This window comes from Dermacentor andersoni, chromosome 2 (genome assembly GCF_023375885.2).
Source record: "Dermacentor andersoni chromosome 2, qqDerAnde1_hic_scaffold, whole genome shotgun sequence".
NCBI lineage: Eukaryota > Metazoa > Arthropoda > Arachnida > Ixodida > Ixodidae > Dermacentor > Dermacentor andersoni.
The window spans coordinates 55,286,446-55,304,974 of record NC_092815.1 but is presented as its reverse complement, the minus strand read 5'-3'; the positions used below and the strand labels follow the sequence as shown (position 1 = coordinate 55,304,974).

Sequence of the window (18,529 nt, the reverse complement as noted above, 5' to 3'; positions counted from 1 at the left end):
CTGAGTGCTCTAGGTGGTGTAGCGAGTAAGAATGGCTGCCCGCTCATAGAAGTTGGGGTTGGGTATGGCAACCGGAGCCTGGAATCTATTTGAGGAAGAAGTGGCTGTCCAGCTGGATGAACCAGATGTCCGGCATGTCGATGTAGAATTCCCAGACACCCTACAAACACGGGACGTCAGCCGGACTGCGTGAGGCCACGTCCCTTGCCTTGGTAGAGTCGGTGTGCTGACACTGGCATGGCTGGGCTTGATTGTCTGGGTCATCAATTTGTGGGAGGTGGCGCAAAGAGATAGCTGCCATAGCTACAATTTATTTAAGCCAACCAGCAATGGTGGTGCGGGGTCTCAGGAGCAGCCGACAGCGCGGCCGCTCAGGTCGAGCGCGCTAGAGTGTTCTATTCTCGCGCCACCTACACTCGAGCCCTCTTCTTCACCGGCTTTGGAGGCAATAGTCGCACCGCTACAGATCTAAAGATTTCCAGTGTGTTCTAAAGGTCACAGTTATTATCTGCAGGGTGTCAACATTGTTCGGGCAGGATTACTTGCCGCCGCCGCCGGCGCAGAGTGGAGTTTTGCGCGAGAAGACGGCCGGGAGTTTACCTCGGCATTGCGCTCCGCAGTGCCGTGCGGTGGTACTGTGGCAGTTTGCAAGGTGGCGCGATAGCCACTTAAGCTAATGCTTTCCTTTGTGTATGAAGAAGTCCTAGAGATAGAAAGCTTATATTTGCAGGAATGTTGTAATAGTATTTTTCTTCAAAGTGTCTGTTTTGAAATTTTTTATGTTCTCTTGGTGCAAAGCAGCATCAATGTTTTCTCGTTGTTAGAAATTTTTTTATTGAATAATCTTTTTCCAAAGAATTTTGAAGAATAAGTATTATTAGAAGAAAACATTACTTCTCCTACAAATTGATACAATACATTTTGATATCAAGCATTTGATGCAGCAGTAAAAAATAGTTTACTAGAATACCCAAAATCGGCCTATCTACCCATGCACAGGAAAGCGTTAAAAAAAGAACAAGAGGAATTACAGAAGGTTTATTTTTTACTTTTTTTTGTTTGCTTTTTAATCACTTCCAACGTCTATCTCATGGAATATAGAATCCTGCCAGTCTTTCAAGTTATTGCTAAAGCTAGCAACATGCTCTCAGCAACAACCATGTATATGATGATGCAGCTAAGGTCGTGTCCTACACCTTTCTTCCCATACATCTAGCTCATCTGTCACTTGCATGTGGGCACTCAAGCTTGGATTTGAGAGTCACTACCACAAGAGAGGCTTTTCTTTTATTGTCATTTGACAAACAGATGACTCCTCAACTGCCAATACATTTACACTACATACACCAAGTCTATTTTGTTCAATTTATAATGAAATTTGATTTCTTAGGATTTTGCTGGACTCCTAATTACTTTCATAGGATTGTCGATTCTTCCCCAAAATTTGACTATCTGTCAAAAATTTTCCTAACTACCAGCGCATTCTTTTCAACACTCACCTTACAAATAGAAAGACTACTTTCTATTTGAAGAACTTCTGTCTTTTCTTTTTACGAAATGGGTGACCATTGCAGAAGGCACAAAATCAAGGGCTGTATTTAAATTGCACACTTCCTTAACTAGTACTTTCACTTCCATGTGGTAAAAAAGACAGATACAGCGTTTTGCACTGTCACATTGGCTTAAGTTTACCCTATGGTAACTTCCCCTCCCTGGCGGGCAGTGTTTTAGGACTGTCAAATTGGAAAACAGTTCTTACAAAGTAATTTCAGCTCCCCCTCCAACTCAGTTACAGTAAGGTTTAACAGCGAAAGCTGTGATGTGATAGGCACTTTGTGTCATAACACTGCAGCTATCCATCCCTTCAGGGCACCTTATGATCGGAACATAAAAAGAGTCAGGTCAAAGTGTGCCCCATACTCTGCTAGTGGATTCAATTTCACAACACCTATTTCATTTTGTTTGGCCAATTGATGCATGCTGAATGTTAAGATTTCTGAAAGCGACAACAACACGGGTACATAAATATAGGATTCATTCCCAGGGAGCGCATGTGTGTGGAGCAATTGATACTGCAAAATGCTCACTGTGCACAGTTAAGCTTTTTTTCTAAAAGTCTGTACACTTATCACGCTAAAGTCTAAGTATAAAGTTTCACTAGGCATAATTTATGAATGATGGAGATTAATGCAGTGAAGCTGTTTGCCATCAGCACATGTACTCTGCAGGTTGAACCACAAATATATAAAGGTGCTTCTTTTTATAATAAAAAGCTAGCACAAAAATACGGAGGAGAGAAAGAGGAAACACATGTCCAACCGAAGTGCTGAGCGTGTTCTTTATCTCAGTTTTGTCATGTGCCCTTTTGCAGTGGCTTTTACTCGTGAAACCTTACCGATTAGCTCAGCTTTTCGCATTAACATGATTTTCTTTCATTACAATGAAATCAGTTGGCAGACTGCTCACAGTAATTCTGTCTTCTTGTGATGTGTCTGTTTCTTTTATTAATACAGTAATTTCCTATGACAATGCAAAAGAAGCCTGCTGCTACCCACCTCTGGCCTGCGGTTGGGGCCTCTACTACTTGGTGGCGGCGGCAGGGGCTGCTGGTGGGATGAGGAGCTTCCCCGGGCTCCACCAGCCTGATGGTTGCGTGGTGGTGTGGCTGGCTTGCGCTCTTCCTCCACAGGGATTGGTGGCAATGGCTTGCTAGGAGGCGGGGGATCAGGCACCACTGCGCAATGTCAAGACATCGGCAAGGCGCTTACTACAGTAGGCTTTTGTTAATCCGATATTTCTGTTAATTTGATCTGGACTGAAGTCCTGGCTGGCTGATACATTTCTCTGGGACCAAACTTTCATTATTTCGATCCCAAATTAGCCTTTGCTGGATTATTCTAACTAGGGTTAATCACACTTATGCCTGACCCAAATGATGGTGACTGCAGTGTCAACTTCAATAGCGGTAGTGTCTGTCTTGGCGGCGCTTAGAGTACAATGAATGCTGCCCAACACACTCAAATCCCCTCTAGAAAATGCCGATTTCTAGCCTGGCCCTGGAAGATTTTAAGGCTAAAACAGTAATTCAAACTGTTGCACAAAGCGACGAAGGGACAGGACTTGAGCGAGAAAACAAAACACGACACTTGAACGTTGTGCTTGGGTGTGTTTTGTTTTCTCACTCAAGTCCTGTCCCTTTATCACTTTGTGCAACAGTTTTAATTATGTCTAACAAACTAGCCCATTGTGGAAAACAGTAGTTCACTATGAAGTACACTCAAACCTCGTCATAAAGAAGTTGAAGGTGAAGCCAAAATTACTTTGTTCTATCGTCTTTTGCCCTTTACTGCAGGCAGTGCTGGGCAGCATCGAAGATAAATGTATCTTAGATAGCCTTTGGGCATATTTTATCTGTATCATGATATGTCTGCAAGATATGTATCAGTACCTGTATTTCTGATAGATGAAAGAATGTGTAGTGTATCTTAATATACAAGATACTTCTATTGCAACATCACCATATGAAACTGGCTGAACTCCGCTTCTCAAGCTGATACTGCTGCAACTAAGCCACATGAATAAAACTAAAGGCAGCGACATTCTTTGATGTTTTCACCAGAGCCTTCCAGCAAGGAGGGCTCTGGTGGAGCAGAGTTGACGTGCTGGCGGTCAAGCAGTCTCGACAAAAGCAAGCACACAAACAGCGTGCAGCAGTCCTTTTGTTTTCTTGATTTCTTGTTTCTAGTGCGTCGGTGACGTGACACTTACTCATAGCCACTGTACTCTGTGCGGCACATGCCAATGCATGTGGTGTCTTTCATGCAAATTCTGATGCAATTATAGTGCCGTTATAGAAGTTTTTCTTGCGTGGTCCTTTGTCACAAAATCTTAAGAATGCAAGAATGGGGTTGCCTTGCGTCTCGAGGCTATCACACATCGTTTTGGAATGAAGATATTATACTTTGAGCAAGCAAGACAAACATTTTGAGACACTAACAGACATTTTTGTGCATACACATTTGCAGCTACATTATTTAGATCTATAATAAGAAATTTGCGAATGTATCAAGCATCTTAAGATATAAATGGAAAGTATCGTATTGGATGACAGTGGTGGTTCAGCCAGTTAAGGATGTGGAGCAATTTTCGGAGAAGAAAAAATTTCGTTCTGGACCAGGTTAGGAGCAACCAAACCAGAAGGAGCAGTTTTGGAGCAGAAAAATTTGTCTTTTTGTGTAGTACAGCAGTAATCTGTAGTCATTCCGCGAATATTGTTATTACTGTGCAATCAGTAAGTGCTGCCCAACAGTGAAGCAAGACACAAAGCTAACGGCGACCAATTATGATTGCCTTTCCACGGATGGTATACCACGCACAGTATGTTGCCAACATTTTTATTTGGGTAGGCAAGGAACTTAATTTTGTAAACAATTAAATAAAATTTTGTAGGCTAACAAGAACAAAGATATGCACCTGGGCACAAGAGAGACATAAAAGTACAAATGAGCTAAAACAATTTGTGCCATTAGGCACAAGACAAAATGTAATGGCAAATGTCTTATGTGCATTCCAAATGACAGATGTGCTTTGGTATGCTTTACCGCACTAGAAAAAATTTGTATTATGCCTAGGAACAATGCTAGAAGTTTGACAAGAGACTATGCGTCTATGAACAGCACCAAGATGAGATACGGTGTGTCTCAAAGATGGCGACAGCAATGGAGAAAAATGTTCATGCCATCCCGTATACTCGCTTTCATTGTGAAGTGTTTTGTCGGCTTCCTGTGTGTCGTGTGGTCTCTGCAAATAGATACGAGTCGACTCAGCATAATACTAACTTTTGTCGCCAATACCTGACTGGCCTTTCGAAGCACTACATTTTACTGCCCCTAAGGCTCAAATCGCCACAGGTAGTTCTGAAAGAGCTCTGAAGGCCTGCTAGTACAATTATTAGGCGTATCGGTGCTCGTAACGTAGCAGGAGACGTGTGTGAAAGAGTGCCTGCTTGAGTGCACGTGTGTATAATCAAAGGGACACTAAATACAAATATGAAGTCGACGTAGACTGTTTAAATGCCATTCCAGAAACCTCGCAATGCTTGTTTCGCACCAAGAAAAGACTTAGTTTACGCGAAAATTGTGCCTGAAAGCTCTGAATGCCTTTTTCGAAATTCATATCTCCCGCCACCCAACCGGGGGAGTCGCAACATTGCATATGCTGTCACCGCCCTTTGCTGCCGTCGATGAATAAAACGGCACCCGACAGACGGCGGCACCGAGCAAAAACAGAGCGCGGATTCACCGCTGCAGCTGCTTTTTCTTCAAGTGGCGTAGACCATTCGGGCATCCCGTGACATCATATGGAAGTTGGATTCTCTGCTACTTGCAGTTTGTGCGAGTTTTGCAAACCAGCAAAACCAGCGTAGCACTACGCAATCAGGAAAGTGTTGAAATGCAAAAGCGTGGGTGGCGCAGAGTCGCGCTAAAACGAAACCTTTCGAACGCCTGCGTCGTTGTCAATGGAAATTTTGATGAGTTCTTTTCTCTAAACATGAAATGGAACTGGACAAGTAGCATATTATTTCATCGTATAATACATAATGAGGATGTTTTTAGCAATGAGTAGTTGAGTACTAGTGACAGAATTTAATTGAGGAGTGCGTTCGTCATAGGGCAAGTGCTTGAATGACCTGAGGGAGTCTCTAAGCACGTCCTGCATTTACCTCGATTTCTAAATTATTAAGGCTCTGTTCACGATAATAGTGATGCCTTGGAGATTCTCTAGCACTAATCTATCACTTTAGTTTGACTTAGCATTAGACTTTAGTGTCCCTTTAACCGGGTTGTGCAAATTACAATCGAGGGTGCATTAGAATCGAGTAAGTACGGTATATTGTATAAATGCATGGTGTTTACATTGGTGATTTAAAACAACGTTGAAGTGAGAAAATACGTATGAGGTAACCGCCGCTAGTTCTAATGCGCTTGTCCTCCTAATGTCAGGATTTGCAGAATAAGGCAAAAATATGAATTAAAAACCATGCACATCCATGCCAACAATGATGCAGTAACCTATCAGGCACAATAAAATTTTTGCTGAAAACATCGAGGCAAGTCAAAAGAAACCTCAAATGATGTGGGTGACAAAACTGTGGTGATGACATTTTAGGTGTGTGTGTGTTGTGTGTGTTTGGGGGAGGGGGTTGTAGGCTTCAGCATCACTGGGGGGGGGAAGAGGCTCTGCCCCTTCCAGAAACCCCCCCCCCCCTCCCGTAGTCAGTGCCTGTGGTGCAGCTGCTTGATGGAAAGCCATTGCGACAAAGTTGCAGCCAGTATACCAGGGATAGTGGCGGTTGCTACGGGGTTTCAATGGGGTGCTGCGATTATAAAAAAATGTACCTACTATGTCATGGGTATGATATGGTACTGTGGTTGGCAGTGGGATTGCCACTTTGTGTGTCTGCTGATGTGCCTTTATGGTTTTGTGATTTACAGATGACATGAAGATATTTAATTCAGATGGTCACACAAGAAAGTTACTGTTGACACTGATGATTATCTTTGTAGATTTCTACCAAAATTCCTTCTTTAAAAGCTTACAATGGTTAGTTATGAAGCAAGAACCCCTGCAGTCCTGTTTGAATCCACAATACAGTAAGAAAAATATAGCTCTGGCATCTTAAAGGACCCTAATCTATCCTTATGTATTTTGAAGCAAACTTAGGATGACCTTAAAATGAGCTTTCAACAAACTTATGATATCATTGCACGAACTTGGGTAGCGAATTTCGGTTATGTCTAATGCCCATTTGGTATTTAATTTTGAGCCAGAGAAGAAACCATAATGCCCATCGCTGTAATCTGCACACCAAGCTGTGTAGCTGACTTCAGTTACATTCAATGCCGACATCTATTACATTACCATTTCAAGCCAGTAAACAACCTGCAACAGCTACCACTGCGAAACTTCTTCCCAATGAACGCCACTCACCAATAACTCTCTGCGGTGGTACCGGTGGTGGCCTTGCAGGGAGCTCGGGAGGCTTGCTTGGTTGCTGTTGCTGCTGTTGTGGAGCAGTGAGCGTACCATCCCGGGCCTGTAGCTGCTGGAAGTTGCGCTTCAGGGTCAAGTCACGTTGCGCTGGCTCCACGGACCCTGGCTCCCCTGCTGTGCCGTCCTCATCCTCACCCTCACTACCGCTGCAGAAAGATGAAACCCAGGCTTGTGGTTGTTTCAATAGGTCACACAGCCAATTGCACAGATGTTTTTTACTAAGCACGCAGATGCTACCAGACTGGGCTGTGGAATTAGTGTGACTATGGACAGTTTTAGTTTGTCAGCAAACTTCTTATCGTTTCTTCATCTTACTTTTGCAGTTTATCGGGTTACCGGAGAGGTGTACAGCAGCAACAGTGCTAGTGGCGACATCTTGTGATGCAGTGTTTAGCTAGAGAACACACAAAGCTAATACTGCTATAACTTGCCCCATTTTACTTAACTGCTGGTGTAAGGCATTCATAGTGATATGATTATCAATGTGCAGTCCTTTTAGGATTCCCTTTCGACGAGAACACGCACGTGACAAATTCTTTTCAAACACATTGTAGTTGTACAAAAGAATGATGAGTTGTCGCCATTAGCTTTGCTACTGTAACCAGGTAATTCGTGAACAGCAATAAGTTTGTGGACAACCAAAAGCTCTCTCTTATATCAGAAACGACACCGTTCATGGCGAGTCTGGAAGCATTAACGTAGTCATCCAGATGCATATTGTGTTGCATCAGTGAAGATGAGAGATGGTGGCCTGACAGGTGTCAAGAAATTTCCCAGAATTATTGCACAATGGCAACTATTACTCACATCTACATTATCGTGGCACATCCACTTGCAAGAGTAATCTATAGACGTTCATTTGGCTTAGTTTTACAATTTAGTTAATAAACAAAGATAAACATTATGAACAAAATGCAGTAGACCTTCGTTGCGTTGACCTTGATGGGCCTGATAAACTGAAACAGAAGAAAACGTCCAAACAAACTGCTACTTCATTTGACAGTATAGTGAAATCTCGATATAACAAAGTTTTACTTGCAGGAAAAAACTTAAGTCCTCAATTTCGGTAATTCGAGGTTTTAAGGTTTCAGCAGTAAAAACAACTTTAAATTCTCAGAGCATTCCTGGTGATAGTAACTTGTCAGTAAGCACTTGTAAAGAAATAGCAAGAAGGTCGGGCTAAATAGTGCGGTTATGAGTGCTATTGTGGCTGACAGTAATGCATCGATGTACATGGCTCAGAGTGTCTGAGATTTGCATGTATTGTGTCCAGGGTGTCTACCAAATTGACATTTTCAAATTCTCTAAGTATTCCAGGTTTTCCCCGAGTGAATTTGCAATATTCCCCAAGTGACACAGAACTTTGTTTTATGTCAAGACGGGCTTCCCTACATCATGTCGCCCAATGGTGTCACTCTCTAGTAAGCTGTTCTGTTTGAACAGTAAGGGGCAGTGTTTATTTTATTCAAAAAGAAAACAGAAGGGAGGGGTTAGTAAAATGCACAGTGAATAAAATATATTCGAAAGAAATTGTAAAACCCATTTCAAATCAAGTCGAACATTCTCAAATACGAATAAGAAAGAGATGCATACAGAATATTTTCGAATATGAGCTATTTCTATCAACTGATAGCAAGCTAATTGGTATGAGGCCCGAACTTTATCACAAGCGAGATTATCTCGCAACAGCTGGTAAGTCAACCTCAACTCTCCAGACAAACTCTCAGCCTGCACACAACGCCTTAGTGTTGCATTTCACTGGTTTAAAGAGTTTTTTTGCTTGGATGAGGGACACCTGCATCTCGGCATCAGCCAACACTTTGCCTTTAGTGTGCAAGCGCCTCCAAAAACATGGTCGCATGCTTTCTTTCCGGTTCATTTCTGAATGCGTAGGTCCAGTCTTCTTGTTCTCCTTCGGCTGCGCATTCGCCACAGACTATTTGAAGCATCCTCCTGGACAACTGTACAGTCAGCGACCGATTTTTCGGACTCCCTAGTGACCGCGAAAACATCCGAAAAAACCACAGCCATGTCCGAAAAAGCTCTGAAGGCCGGCCAGTACACTTATTAGGCATATCAGTACTTGTACTGCAACAGAAGATGGCGGGTGCACGCGTGTATAATTAAGGAATACATACTGTGGCCCGTGACAGTTTCCCCTTCCCACACTTGTTATGCTTCACAGCGCAACACTACTGTAATGAGGCGAAGCTGACTTTCGGGAACCGGCATTATGCAACGCACCGTGCTTTCCGAACTTCGAAGCCAATCACGATGACCACAAAGGCGGTATCGATGCCATTGCTGAGAGCGGCGAATTATTTCAATGAAAAACACGGCACAGAACGGCAAGAAGCTTACTTAATACCGAACCTCGAAGCAGCTAGGCCTAGCATTGCCACGGTGGTGGCTACGGCTGCAGGCGGATCTGCGTGCGAGTGTGCCGGGTCGAGGCAGCGAGGTTATCAAAATGACGGCGGCGGTGAATTTTATTAATGCGGTTTCGGACCTGCGGTCATGGCAAAAAGTCCAGCAAATCGAACAATGAAGCGTTCTTGCGTCCGAAATTTTAGACGTTCTCGTACATTGACCCTATGGGGTACGTAGTTGTGCTGCGAAGCCGTCCGAATTATCTGGCGTCCGGAAAGTCAGTCGTTGACTGTACTCTGGCAACTCCTACAGCCGCCGCGGCGTCAAAGACCATTACTTGCAATTCCTCTCTGTTGCTCGAGTTAGCATTACCGCAACCTTCATTCCCTTTCAATAAAATTACAGCTAATTTTCCCTGATAGAAGCACAAATTCCCAGAGTTTTCCCCGAGTTTTTCCAGACTACTCAAAATCCCCGAGAATTTCTGGTTTTCCCGGTTGGTAGACACCCTGGTGTCACATGGCACTGTAAATCTTCGACGTCATGGCTGACCCATGACTTCCGAGATTGTCCACACTGGCAGGTTTTGCTTTCGCCATCGCATTTGGGGTGCTCCCCAGCAAGAAAATAATGCGGTATGCATGCCCGGCTGCCCTGAGATGGCGTTGTCAGCTTTTCATTAGGGTTGTATGAATATCAAAATTTTCGAATATGAATTGAATAGGAATACTTAGCATCTAGTATCAAATAATCATATGCACATGCATTTATTACCAAGTTGGTTTAACATGCTAGAACATTGCAATTACACTGTCATTGGTAAAAGATGAACTAGTAAGCCGTTATACTACAAGACTGTGTATTTGGCTCATTCTCACTTAGGAAAATTGAGTAATTTCCGCTAGCTGTCGTTTTTCACCAACCTGTGCCTGGCCTTGTTATACCGCATCAATCTCCCGTAAACTCAAAAGCATGTGACCCTGCACTCATTGCATTCGCTGTCAAGCTTAATAAGCTCAGGATTGGGGATGGAACATGCAAAAGAGTGCACTCTCATTGTTGATCTGAGCCCCTTGCTACTGAGAGGCTGGCTTTCCTGCACAGCTTCGACGTCTAGTGGCTAAGTGTGTTTTACAGGCGATATTTCGTCAGCCCCACGAAATTATAGCAAAATTCAGCACAAAATCAGACACACTTTCTTAGAAACACGTGCTAAGAGCCATGTTTGCTCCCCCATAGCCATCAATATATTCTATTTGTTTCGAATATTTGTATTCAATTGAATATTCGATAATATTCGAAATTTTTTAATATCAGAAGATTTAGGGGAAGATGTGTAATGCACAGCTAAAAAAATGGTAAAACCCATTCCAAATTGAGTCGACCATATTCAAATACAAATAAAAAGGAGATGCATATATAAGTAAATATTTTCAAATATGAGCTATTTCTATCAATTGATAGCAAGCTCATCGGTATGAGGCCTGAGCTTTGCCACAACTAAGAATCTCTCTCAGCAGCTGGGAAGCCAACCTCAACTGTCCTGACATACTCTCAGCCCGTACACAACATCTCAGTGTTGGGCTTCACTGCTTTAAAGAGTTTATTTTTGTTTGGATGAGGGACACCTGCATCTCAGCGTCAGCCAACACTTTGTTTTTTGAGCTCAAGCTCCTTAAAAGACGCGGCGGCACGCTTCCTTTCCCATTAATTCCTCAGTGCGTCGGTCCATTCTGTTCCGCTGCGTGTTCACCCCACAGACCATTTGATGCACCCTCTCGGTCAGTTGTACAGTCAATGTCAGATTTTTCAGATTCCCTAGGGGCCGCGAAAACGTACGAAAAAAAATGAATGCACATCTTTTACTGCCCTTAGGACTCAAATCACCACAGGCACGTCCAAAAAAACTCTGAAGGCCTGCCAGTACACTTATTAGGTATATTGGTGCTCATACTGTGACAGGAGATGGCAGGTGCAAGCATGTATAATTAGGGAACATGTACTGTGCCCCGTGGCAATTGCCCTTTCTCATGCTTGTTAAGCTTCACTGCAATAATTTACACATGCTTCACTGCGTAACATTGCTGTGCCGAGGCGAAGCTGCCTTTCGGGAACTGGCATTATGCAACGTGCTGTGCTTTCTAAGCTTCGAAGCCAATCGTGAGGATTACAGAGGAAGAGTCAGTGCCATTGCTGACAGCAGCAAATTCTTTCAATGAAAAACATGGCACCGAACAGCAAGAGCCTTCATAGCAAATGTCGAAGCTGCTAGGGCCTCGCATTGCCATTGTGGTGGCTACAGCTACCAGCGGATCTGCGTGCAAGGTGCCGGTTCGAGGCGGCGAGATAATCAAAACAGCAGTATTGGCTTTGATTATTGTTGTTTCGTATCTGCCACTGCGCCAAAAGTCTGGAAAATCGGAAGGCAAAGGGTTCTTGCGTCCAAAATTTCAAACGTTCTTATGCATTTGACTATGGGGTACAAGGCAGTGCCGTGAAGCCGTACACATTATCGGGCATATCCCAAAAATCAGGCATCCAAAAAATTGGCTTTTACTGTACACTGGCAATTACTCCAGCCAACGACAAGGTGTCAAAGACAACTCGTTACAATTCCTCTCTTATACTCAAGCCAGCATTAGGGCGACTTTCGTCCCTTTTCAATAAGATGACAGCTTATTTTCCCCGATAGCACAAATTACCCGAGTTTTCCCCGAGTATTTCCAGACTACACAAAATCCCTGAGCATTCCAGGTTTTCCTATTTTTCCAGTTGGCAAATACTCTGCATATAGTTATGTATATCTCATCTATGTGAAATAAAAAAAAATATCAGGCGTGCCACTACGTCCCTTACTACACTATACATACACACAGCTACCACCGAAGGGCTTTTAAGACGCTGCTCTAAAGACGCAGGTGTTGTCGACGCAGCTGGCTGCTAAACCAAGCCTCGACGTGAGCGACGATATGCATTGACCGGGGCACAGTCCAAAACAGTGCATGAAACAAAATTTATTTGTAATTTACCATTGAGCATACTTCCTAGTTAATTAGCCGATCGAAACTTGGAAGGACTAGTTTTATTCTAGACGACAAACATGGGGCTGTTTCCCTCCCGTAGAAGGCCATATTCAGTCAAATCTCAATATAAGGAATCACACGAGACCGCCGAAAATCGTTTGTTATTTTGAAATATCGTTGTAATTAAATACTTGCAGTTATAAGCCAGTGGTCAAACCTATGAATGAAAATGACATACCTTGGCAGTAGACGCGTGTGCAGACAAGCATACTCTCAAATAAAAATGTTTCACTCACTTTAAAGGTGCTTTATTTGAAAAAGTTAGTTATTTTCTTCTGGCGCCTGCAGCACGCACGGCCGATTAGAAATGTGTCTATGTCTTCCCCTTTGCGCAATACCTCACTGGGTAAGTCATCGCACCAAGCCATGAAACTGCGGACTTTGTTCATGTGCACTAAAACATCAATGTTCAACACGATCTCATCTTTTGTGTTCGGTGACCCACAGTCGTCTTCCTTCGTGTCGTCATGGTCACTGGGGTGCGAACGCAGTTAACTATCCTCTCGGTTGTCAGGTCCGCTGCCATTAGTGATGTGCTGTTGCTCTCCAGGTAGTCGTCGAAGGAAGAGACAGTGGACAGCAGCTCCGCAGCCTCAGTCCACAGGTCTCCCGGGTTGTTGTAGGTCGCCTCCAAGTCATCTTCAAGCTGCACAGGTGCTTTGACAAACACTGCTTTTCGCCAGCAATTGCTAATAGTGGACGCCTTCAAGTTCCCCCAAGCTCCCATGAGCATTTCCGCTGCCTGACGAATATTGACTGCAGTCGGCTGCTTTAGGCGGAGGTTGATAATCAACTGCTGCACAAGGCGCTTACGAACTGCTGCCTTCACACTCTTTATAATGTCCTGGTCTAGGGGTTGCAGGAAGGAAGTGTTGTTTGGCGGCAGAAACTCCAAGTGAACGTGCATCAAGCAAACATTCCCAATGTGAGCAGAGCACTTGTCAACAACCAGTAGAATTCTTCGGTCATCCCTCCTCCTTTGGTCGTCGAGTTTGATGAGCCACTCTGAAAAGAGTACTCTGGTCATCCAGGCTCGCTTGCTGGCGCGATAGTCGTACGGTACCGACATGACGTTTTTCATGTAGCGAGGCCTCACGTACCTGTTGATGACGAGCGGTTTAATTTTCTTCGTGCCTGTTGCACTGCAGCAGAGCAGGACTGTCACGCAAAGATGCAATTTCTTCCCTCCTTTGCACTGCACCGTCCCGTCTGGCAGGAGATGATAAAAACATGCGGTCTCGTCCGCATTGAAAATATCGTTTTCAGAGTACAATTCAGCCACCTCTAGAAAACTATCATTGCGCCAGGAATCTGCGCCTTCTCTGTCAGCAGCCTTTTCCTTGCCCGAGATTACCTGCCAAGGTATTCCGTTCCTTTGGTGGAAACGAAAACGCCAACCCACACTGGCGTCGAATCCAGTTATTTCAAGTGCAGTGGCAAATTCGCTGGCTTTTTCTTGGAGCATTGGGCCAGACACGAGAACGTTTTGCAGTCTGGCATTTTTGAACCATGTGAGAACAGCTTGGTCCCCATTTTTAAAGCTTCCCAGTCGCAGTCCTTTCCTCGTAGGAGCGAGTTGAGACTCCCGGTGAAGCTCAACAATCTATCTCGGTCTTTCAAAATGGTCGTGGCGGTCGATAGGCCAATGCCACACTGTCTACACACGTCGATTTGCTTTTTCCCTGCGTCGATTACTTGCAATACGTCCAATTTGTCCCGCAGCAAAAACTGCTTTCGCTTCTTCTTGGCGCCGTCGCTACCTCCATTCATTGTTGGATCTCGCGTGAACTTCGCCACAGCTTTGCGGTGAAATTTGCGGTGAAGCAGTTGGCACTCAACATGGTGATGAGGATAGCTACTGCACTCGCGGTTTCTGTTTCATGTGAGAATTGAGGCACTGTTACTTTTAACTGAATTCGTAATACTGATGTTCCCCAGTTATAAAAGGAAAAATAAATTACGTGGGTTATTCTGAAATATGTGCCATATTGATACTACCGTATTTACTCGCATAATGATCGCACTCGCGTAATGATCGCACCCCTGAATTTTGTCGTCAAAATTCGATTTTATTTATTTCCCGCGTAATGATCGCACCCCGAACTCGCCGCAGCGATATGTCGTGTGCCAAGTCTAGCTAATAATGATTGCGCTTACCATCTGTTTAATGCTACGCGAACGACTATTCAAGACGAACCAGGCGGTCTGCACGCACCAAACACTCTTAAGTAGATGCCTCATTTCATTACTTTCATCACTTTCCGCACTTCCATGACAAAAAGAGGCACAACCAAACTTTCCTTTATTATGTGTAGGCTTTATAATGGTTGTGGTCAATAATAAAAAAGGTGCCTTTCGATTCTTCTCATCTGCACTCGTGGGCAAGCAACAAATCGCAAGCGGCAACGATAGTAGCCACGTTTACACTGATACGTTAAAGGTGTACTTTATTCATACACCAACGCTTGTAACACAGCTAAAATATTCACCCACCCTTAGCGCAAACGTGCGGTATTAGGATAGTAGTGAAGACAGATGCCGCAGTTTCCGCAGCATGCCCGCCATGTGTTTCTATGTCACTGGCAGCTAAGCGCGCCCATCTGTTTCTGCCCCCTCAAAGTGGACATGGCTACGTTATTGCCGCAAACTTACCGATATTAACGATATTATTCATTACTGATACGGAAAAAACTGTTTCAATGCATGTAATGTACTCACGAGAAGAAAAAAAATATCGCGTTCGGCGCTTTCGGCTTGCTCAGCCGGCCGCCATTTTTGTTTTGGTGTCCCGCACCCGCATCCCGCAGCAAACGGGGGACGAAATAAAATATTTTTTTTTCGCGGGAAATTTAACCCGCGTAATGATCGCACCCCTGAATTTGCGTCAATTTTTTCTGACAAAAAAGTGCGATCATTATGCGAGTAAATACGGTAGTTCTGAAATATTTTACATTGAATATATAGACAATCTGGTGAGGATTTTCAATATATTCATAAATTTGAGAAATTCATTAATGTGGGGTTCGTAGTAACAAGATTTGACTGTATTGACAACAGACGAGAATTCCACAATATTTACAACTTCATTGTGAACTACGCAATTATGAAAAGTAAATGAAACTCAGCGTAATTAGCCGCTAGGAGTCATCTTAGTGGCTAATTGTCATAATTTGTTTCAGGACAGTTTCGATAAAACAACAGTTCCAGCCATTTTCTGTAAGCATGCCCCCACAGTAGATGCCCATGTATTGACAGCAGACGGGAATTCCGTAATCTTTACAACTTCACTGAAGTAATTATGACAGGTAAATGAAACTCGGCATAATTATAAAGTCGTATTAGAGGCCAATTTCAGCATTTTTTCACAAGATACCTACATTAGATTGAGAGATTCGTGAGAAAGTTGGCTTTGCTGCAAGGAATTTTCGGTTCACCGCCACGATTTTTTTCAAAGCATACCCATAGACAGCTTCGCTACAATAAAAGCAGATGAAAATAAAATTTTTATAGGTGGCAGCCAAACTCACATCATCCATATTATGTGTGCCATGCTCTACCATTGAGCTACCGCTGTTGTAGCTCCCATCCTTTTTAACGCAATAGCGTTAAGGAGCTCGTGAAGCAGAAAAGCCGGTGTCGTTGGCGTCGGCGGCATTGGCCGCGAGCGAAAAATGGCGGAAGGCAATTCATAAATAAAAGCAACTTGCAAGATGGGCTGGGTGGGAATCGAACCAGGGTCGCCGGAGTGTGAGACGGAGACGCTACCACTGAGCCATGAGTTCGATGCTTCAAAGCGGGACGAAAGCGCCTCTAGTGAATGCGGTGTTGCCTTAGAAACGTGCCGTAGAAAGTTATACTGCCGTGTATATCAGTAATTATGAGCATGTAAATTACAGAAGTTGCAGTTAAACGCATAGCGAAGCATGTTTCCGCTACATTTCTTCTGTGCATGGCGCACACGCAGAGCCATCTTGCGGCAAACACAGAAGACCCCCTCCTCGCAATGTACGGCGCTACTCCGACAGGTGGCGCGCCACTCGCCCGCGCGACGCGGCTCCTCTTCCCGCTCACAGCGAGATTCCTAGGTGCAGCGTCCGATGTGGGACACCTCTGACGTGATCGCTGTGCCATAGCGCGTCTGGTGGTAAAGCGTCCCCTGCGATGTATGCCGTGCTGCTGGCGAGGAGTCATGCATCTACGTGGTGCTCCTAAGCGAGATATCGAGGACGATCCCATCGAGGCGTCAGCCCCATGATTGCGTCTGTATTCATGGCGCGCCACGGCCCAGCTGTCCTTGCCGATCACAACATTTGGCTCACGTAGATCGTTCCTCCCTCCAAGACACCAAGTTCTTCGTTCGTTCCGCTTGCTCAGGCGCATGTTTCGTCTTTGTGTGACTCAAGAGCATGCAGAGCGAACGAGTGGGCGGTGCGAACGAGGTGCGATAATGCTATCGCGTTCCACTCTTGAAGGCGAAGCTTAAGCGTCCTCCAATTTTTTCTTTAGTATTTGTGTACATGTACTAGCTCTAGCACTGGGAGTGTTAACCAGCGCCACTCATGGCCATGGTGGCAAACAGCAAAGGCTTCAACAAGCCACTAACCTGTATCGGTAATCATCAGGCCCTCCTGGTACCTCCCTGGGACCCCCTGCTCCTGAGGCTGAGCGCTTGTGTTTACGGCACCGGTCCATATGGTCTTTGAGTTGTATGCGCACCTGCACCAAGAGAACACAGGTGAGAAGTGAATAGAATTCCGAGGTTTTCCATGACAAAACCACGATTTGATTATGAGGCACGCCGTCGTGGAAACTTTGGATAAATTTTGACCACCAGGGAGATCTTTTATGTGTGCCTAATGCACGGGACGCGAGCGTGTTTGCGTTTTGCCCTCATTGAAATGCCACCGTGGTGGCTGGGATTTGATTCCGATACCTCGTGCTTAGCAGAGAAACACTACAACCACTAAACCACCGCAGCAGGTAAGAGATGGGTGAGACTTGTGTGTAACATGCAACTTCAGACATAAGATATCTACGTTCTTCAATATACAGTAAAAAGTGCACATACTGTGGACATACCAATAATGCGAATAGGACAACTCAAATGCAAACAGCAAGGAGAGAAAATTGTAGTAGAAGTGGTCAATTTAACAACATGGTTGGTTGGCGTTGCACAAACTTTTCTGTGAGAACAAAGGTGCCACTACTTTTACATTTAACTAGTCAAAACCTTCCTGTTTCTGTGCACACATATAGAAATGACAAATTTGGCAACTTTCTTCAGAAAAACAGGAACTCCAAGGAGTTGGGTACAGACCTGTCTCTCGGTGGGCTGATCTTTGATGAAAGGGTGCTTGAGCAGCTGCTCGGTGTATGGTCTCTGTTGGTAGTCCTTTACCAGTACCGTCTCAATGAAGCTGTGAAACTTTTTTGCCCATTTGCGTGATTTGAGCCGAGGCGGTGGGTTCCGAGGAATTAGAAACAGCGCTCGCATTGGATGCATGTCGCACAAAGCTGGAAAAAGAAAAAGGCGCAGTAGGAATGCGTATGATTTGATGAGAAAAGACTTCATTCTAAAAGAAGCTTGACCAACCCTAATGAGAAACAAGTCACGTGGCTACAAAAACTAGCTTTGGTGGGTGGCGCAACGATGTATGGCATTTGAACATATACTGTGGGGATGCGCGACTCTCGCGCGTCCCCTTACATGTTATCTCGCATAGCTCCTGTCTCCTGTAATCCGGCTTTGCCGTTTGGCTTGACTCGGCAGTCGGTATGCTTGCAGGATAGTACGAGAGATGGCGCGAGTGTTGCTCTGCTAGAACCACCTAACGGCAAGGTTACTTGGGTGCAAAAAGGAGAAGGCTCTTCCTCTTTAGCTCGGGATCGGCAAGCAGCGCGGACGTTCTGCGCGTGCGCCGATCCATGCTTCTGCAAGACCGTCTCGCAAAGCCTACCCCGGAATGGACGAACACGATAGTGCGAACGTGCCACCGTTTGCGTGACTGTACGCACGAACGACC

At 44.6% G+C, this 18,529-nt stretch overlaps 1 protein-coding gene across 6 annotated transcripts in view; it reads right to left on the bottom strand.

Moving 5' to 3' along the window:
• The window catches only part of msn (serine/threonine-protein kinase msn), a 115,042-nt gene that overhangs the window by 79,599 nt on the left and 16,914 nt on the right, over nucleotides 1-18,529 (bottom strand). For all 6 annotated transcript variants that reach the window (XM_050189269.3, XM_050189270.3, XM_050189272.3 and 3 more), the window contains exons 12-15: nucleotides 17,824-18,020; nucleotides 17,110-17,222; nucleotides 6,991-7,199; nucleotides 2,556-2,734 (exon numbers count right to left, since the gene is read on the bottom strand). In XM_050189269.3, coding sequence (XP_050045226.1) covers nucleotides 2,556-2,734; nucleotides 6,991-7,199; nucleotides 17,110-17,222; nucleotides 17,824-18,020 — 698 coding nt within the window. The remainder of the gene's footprint in view (nucleotides 1-2,555; nucleotides 2,735-6,990; nucleotides 7,200-17,109; nucleotides 17,223-17,823; nucleotides 18,021-18,529) is intronic.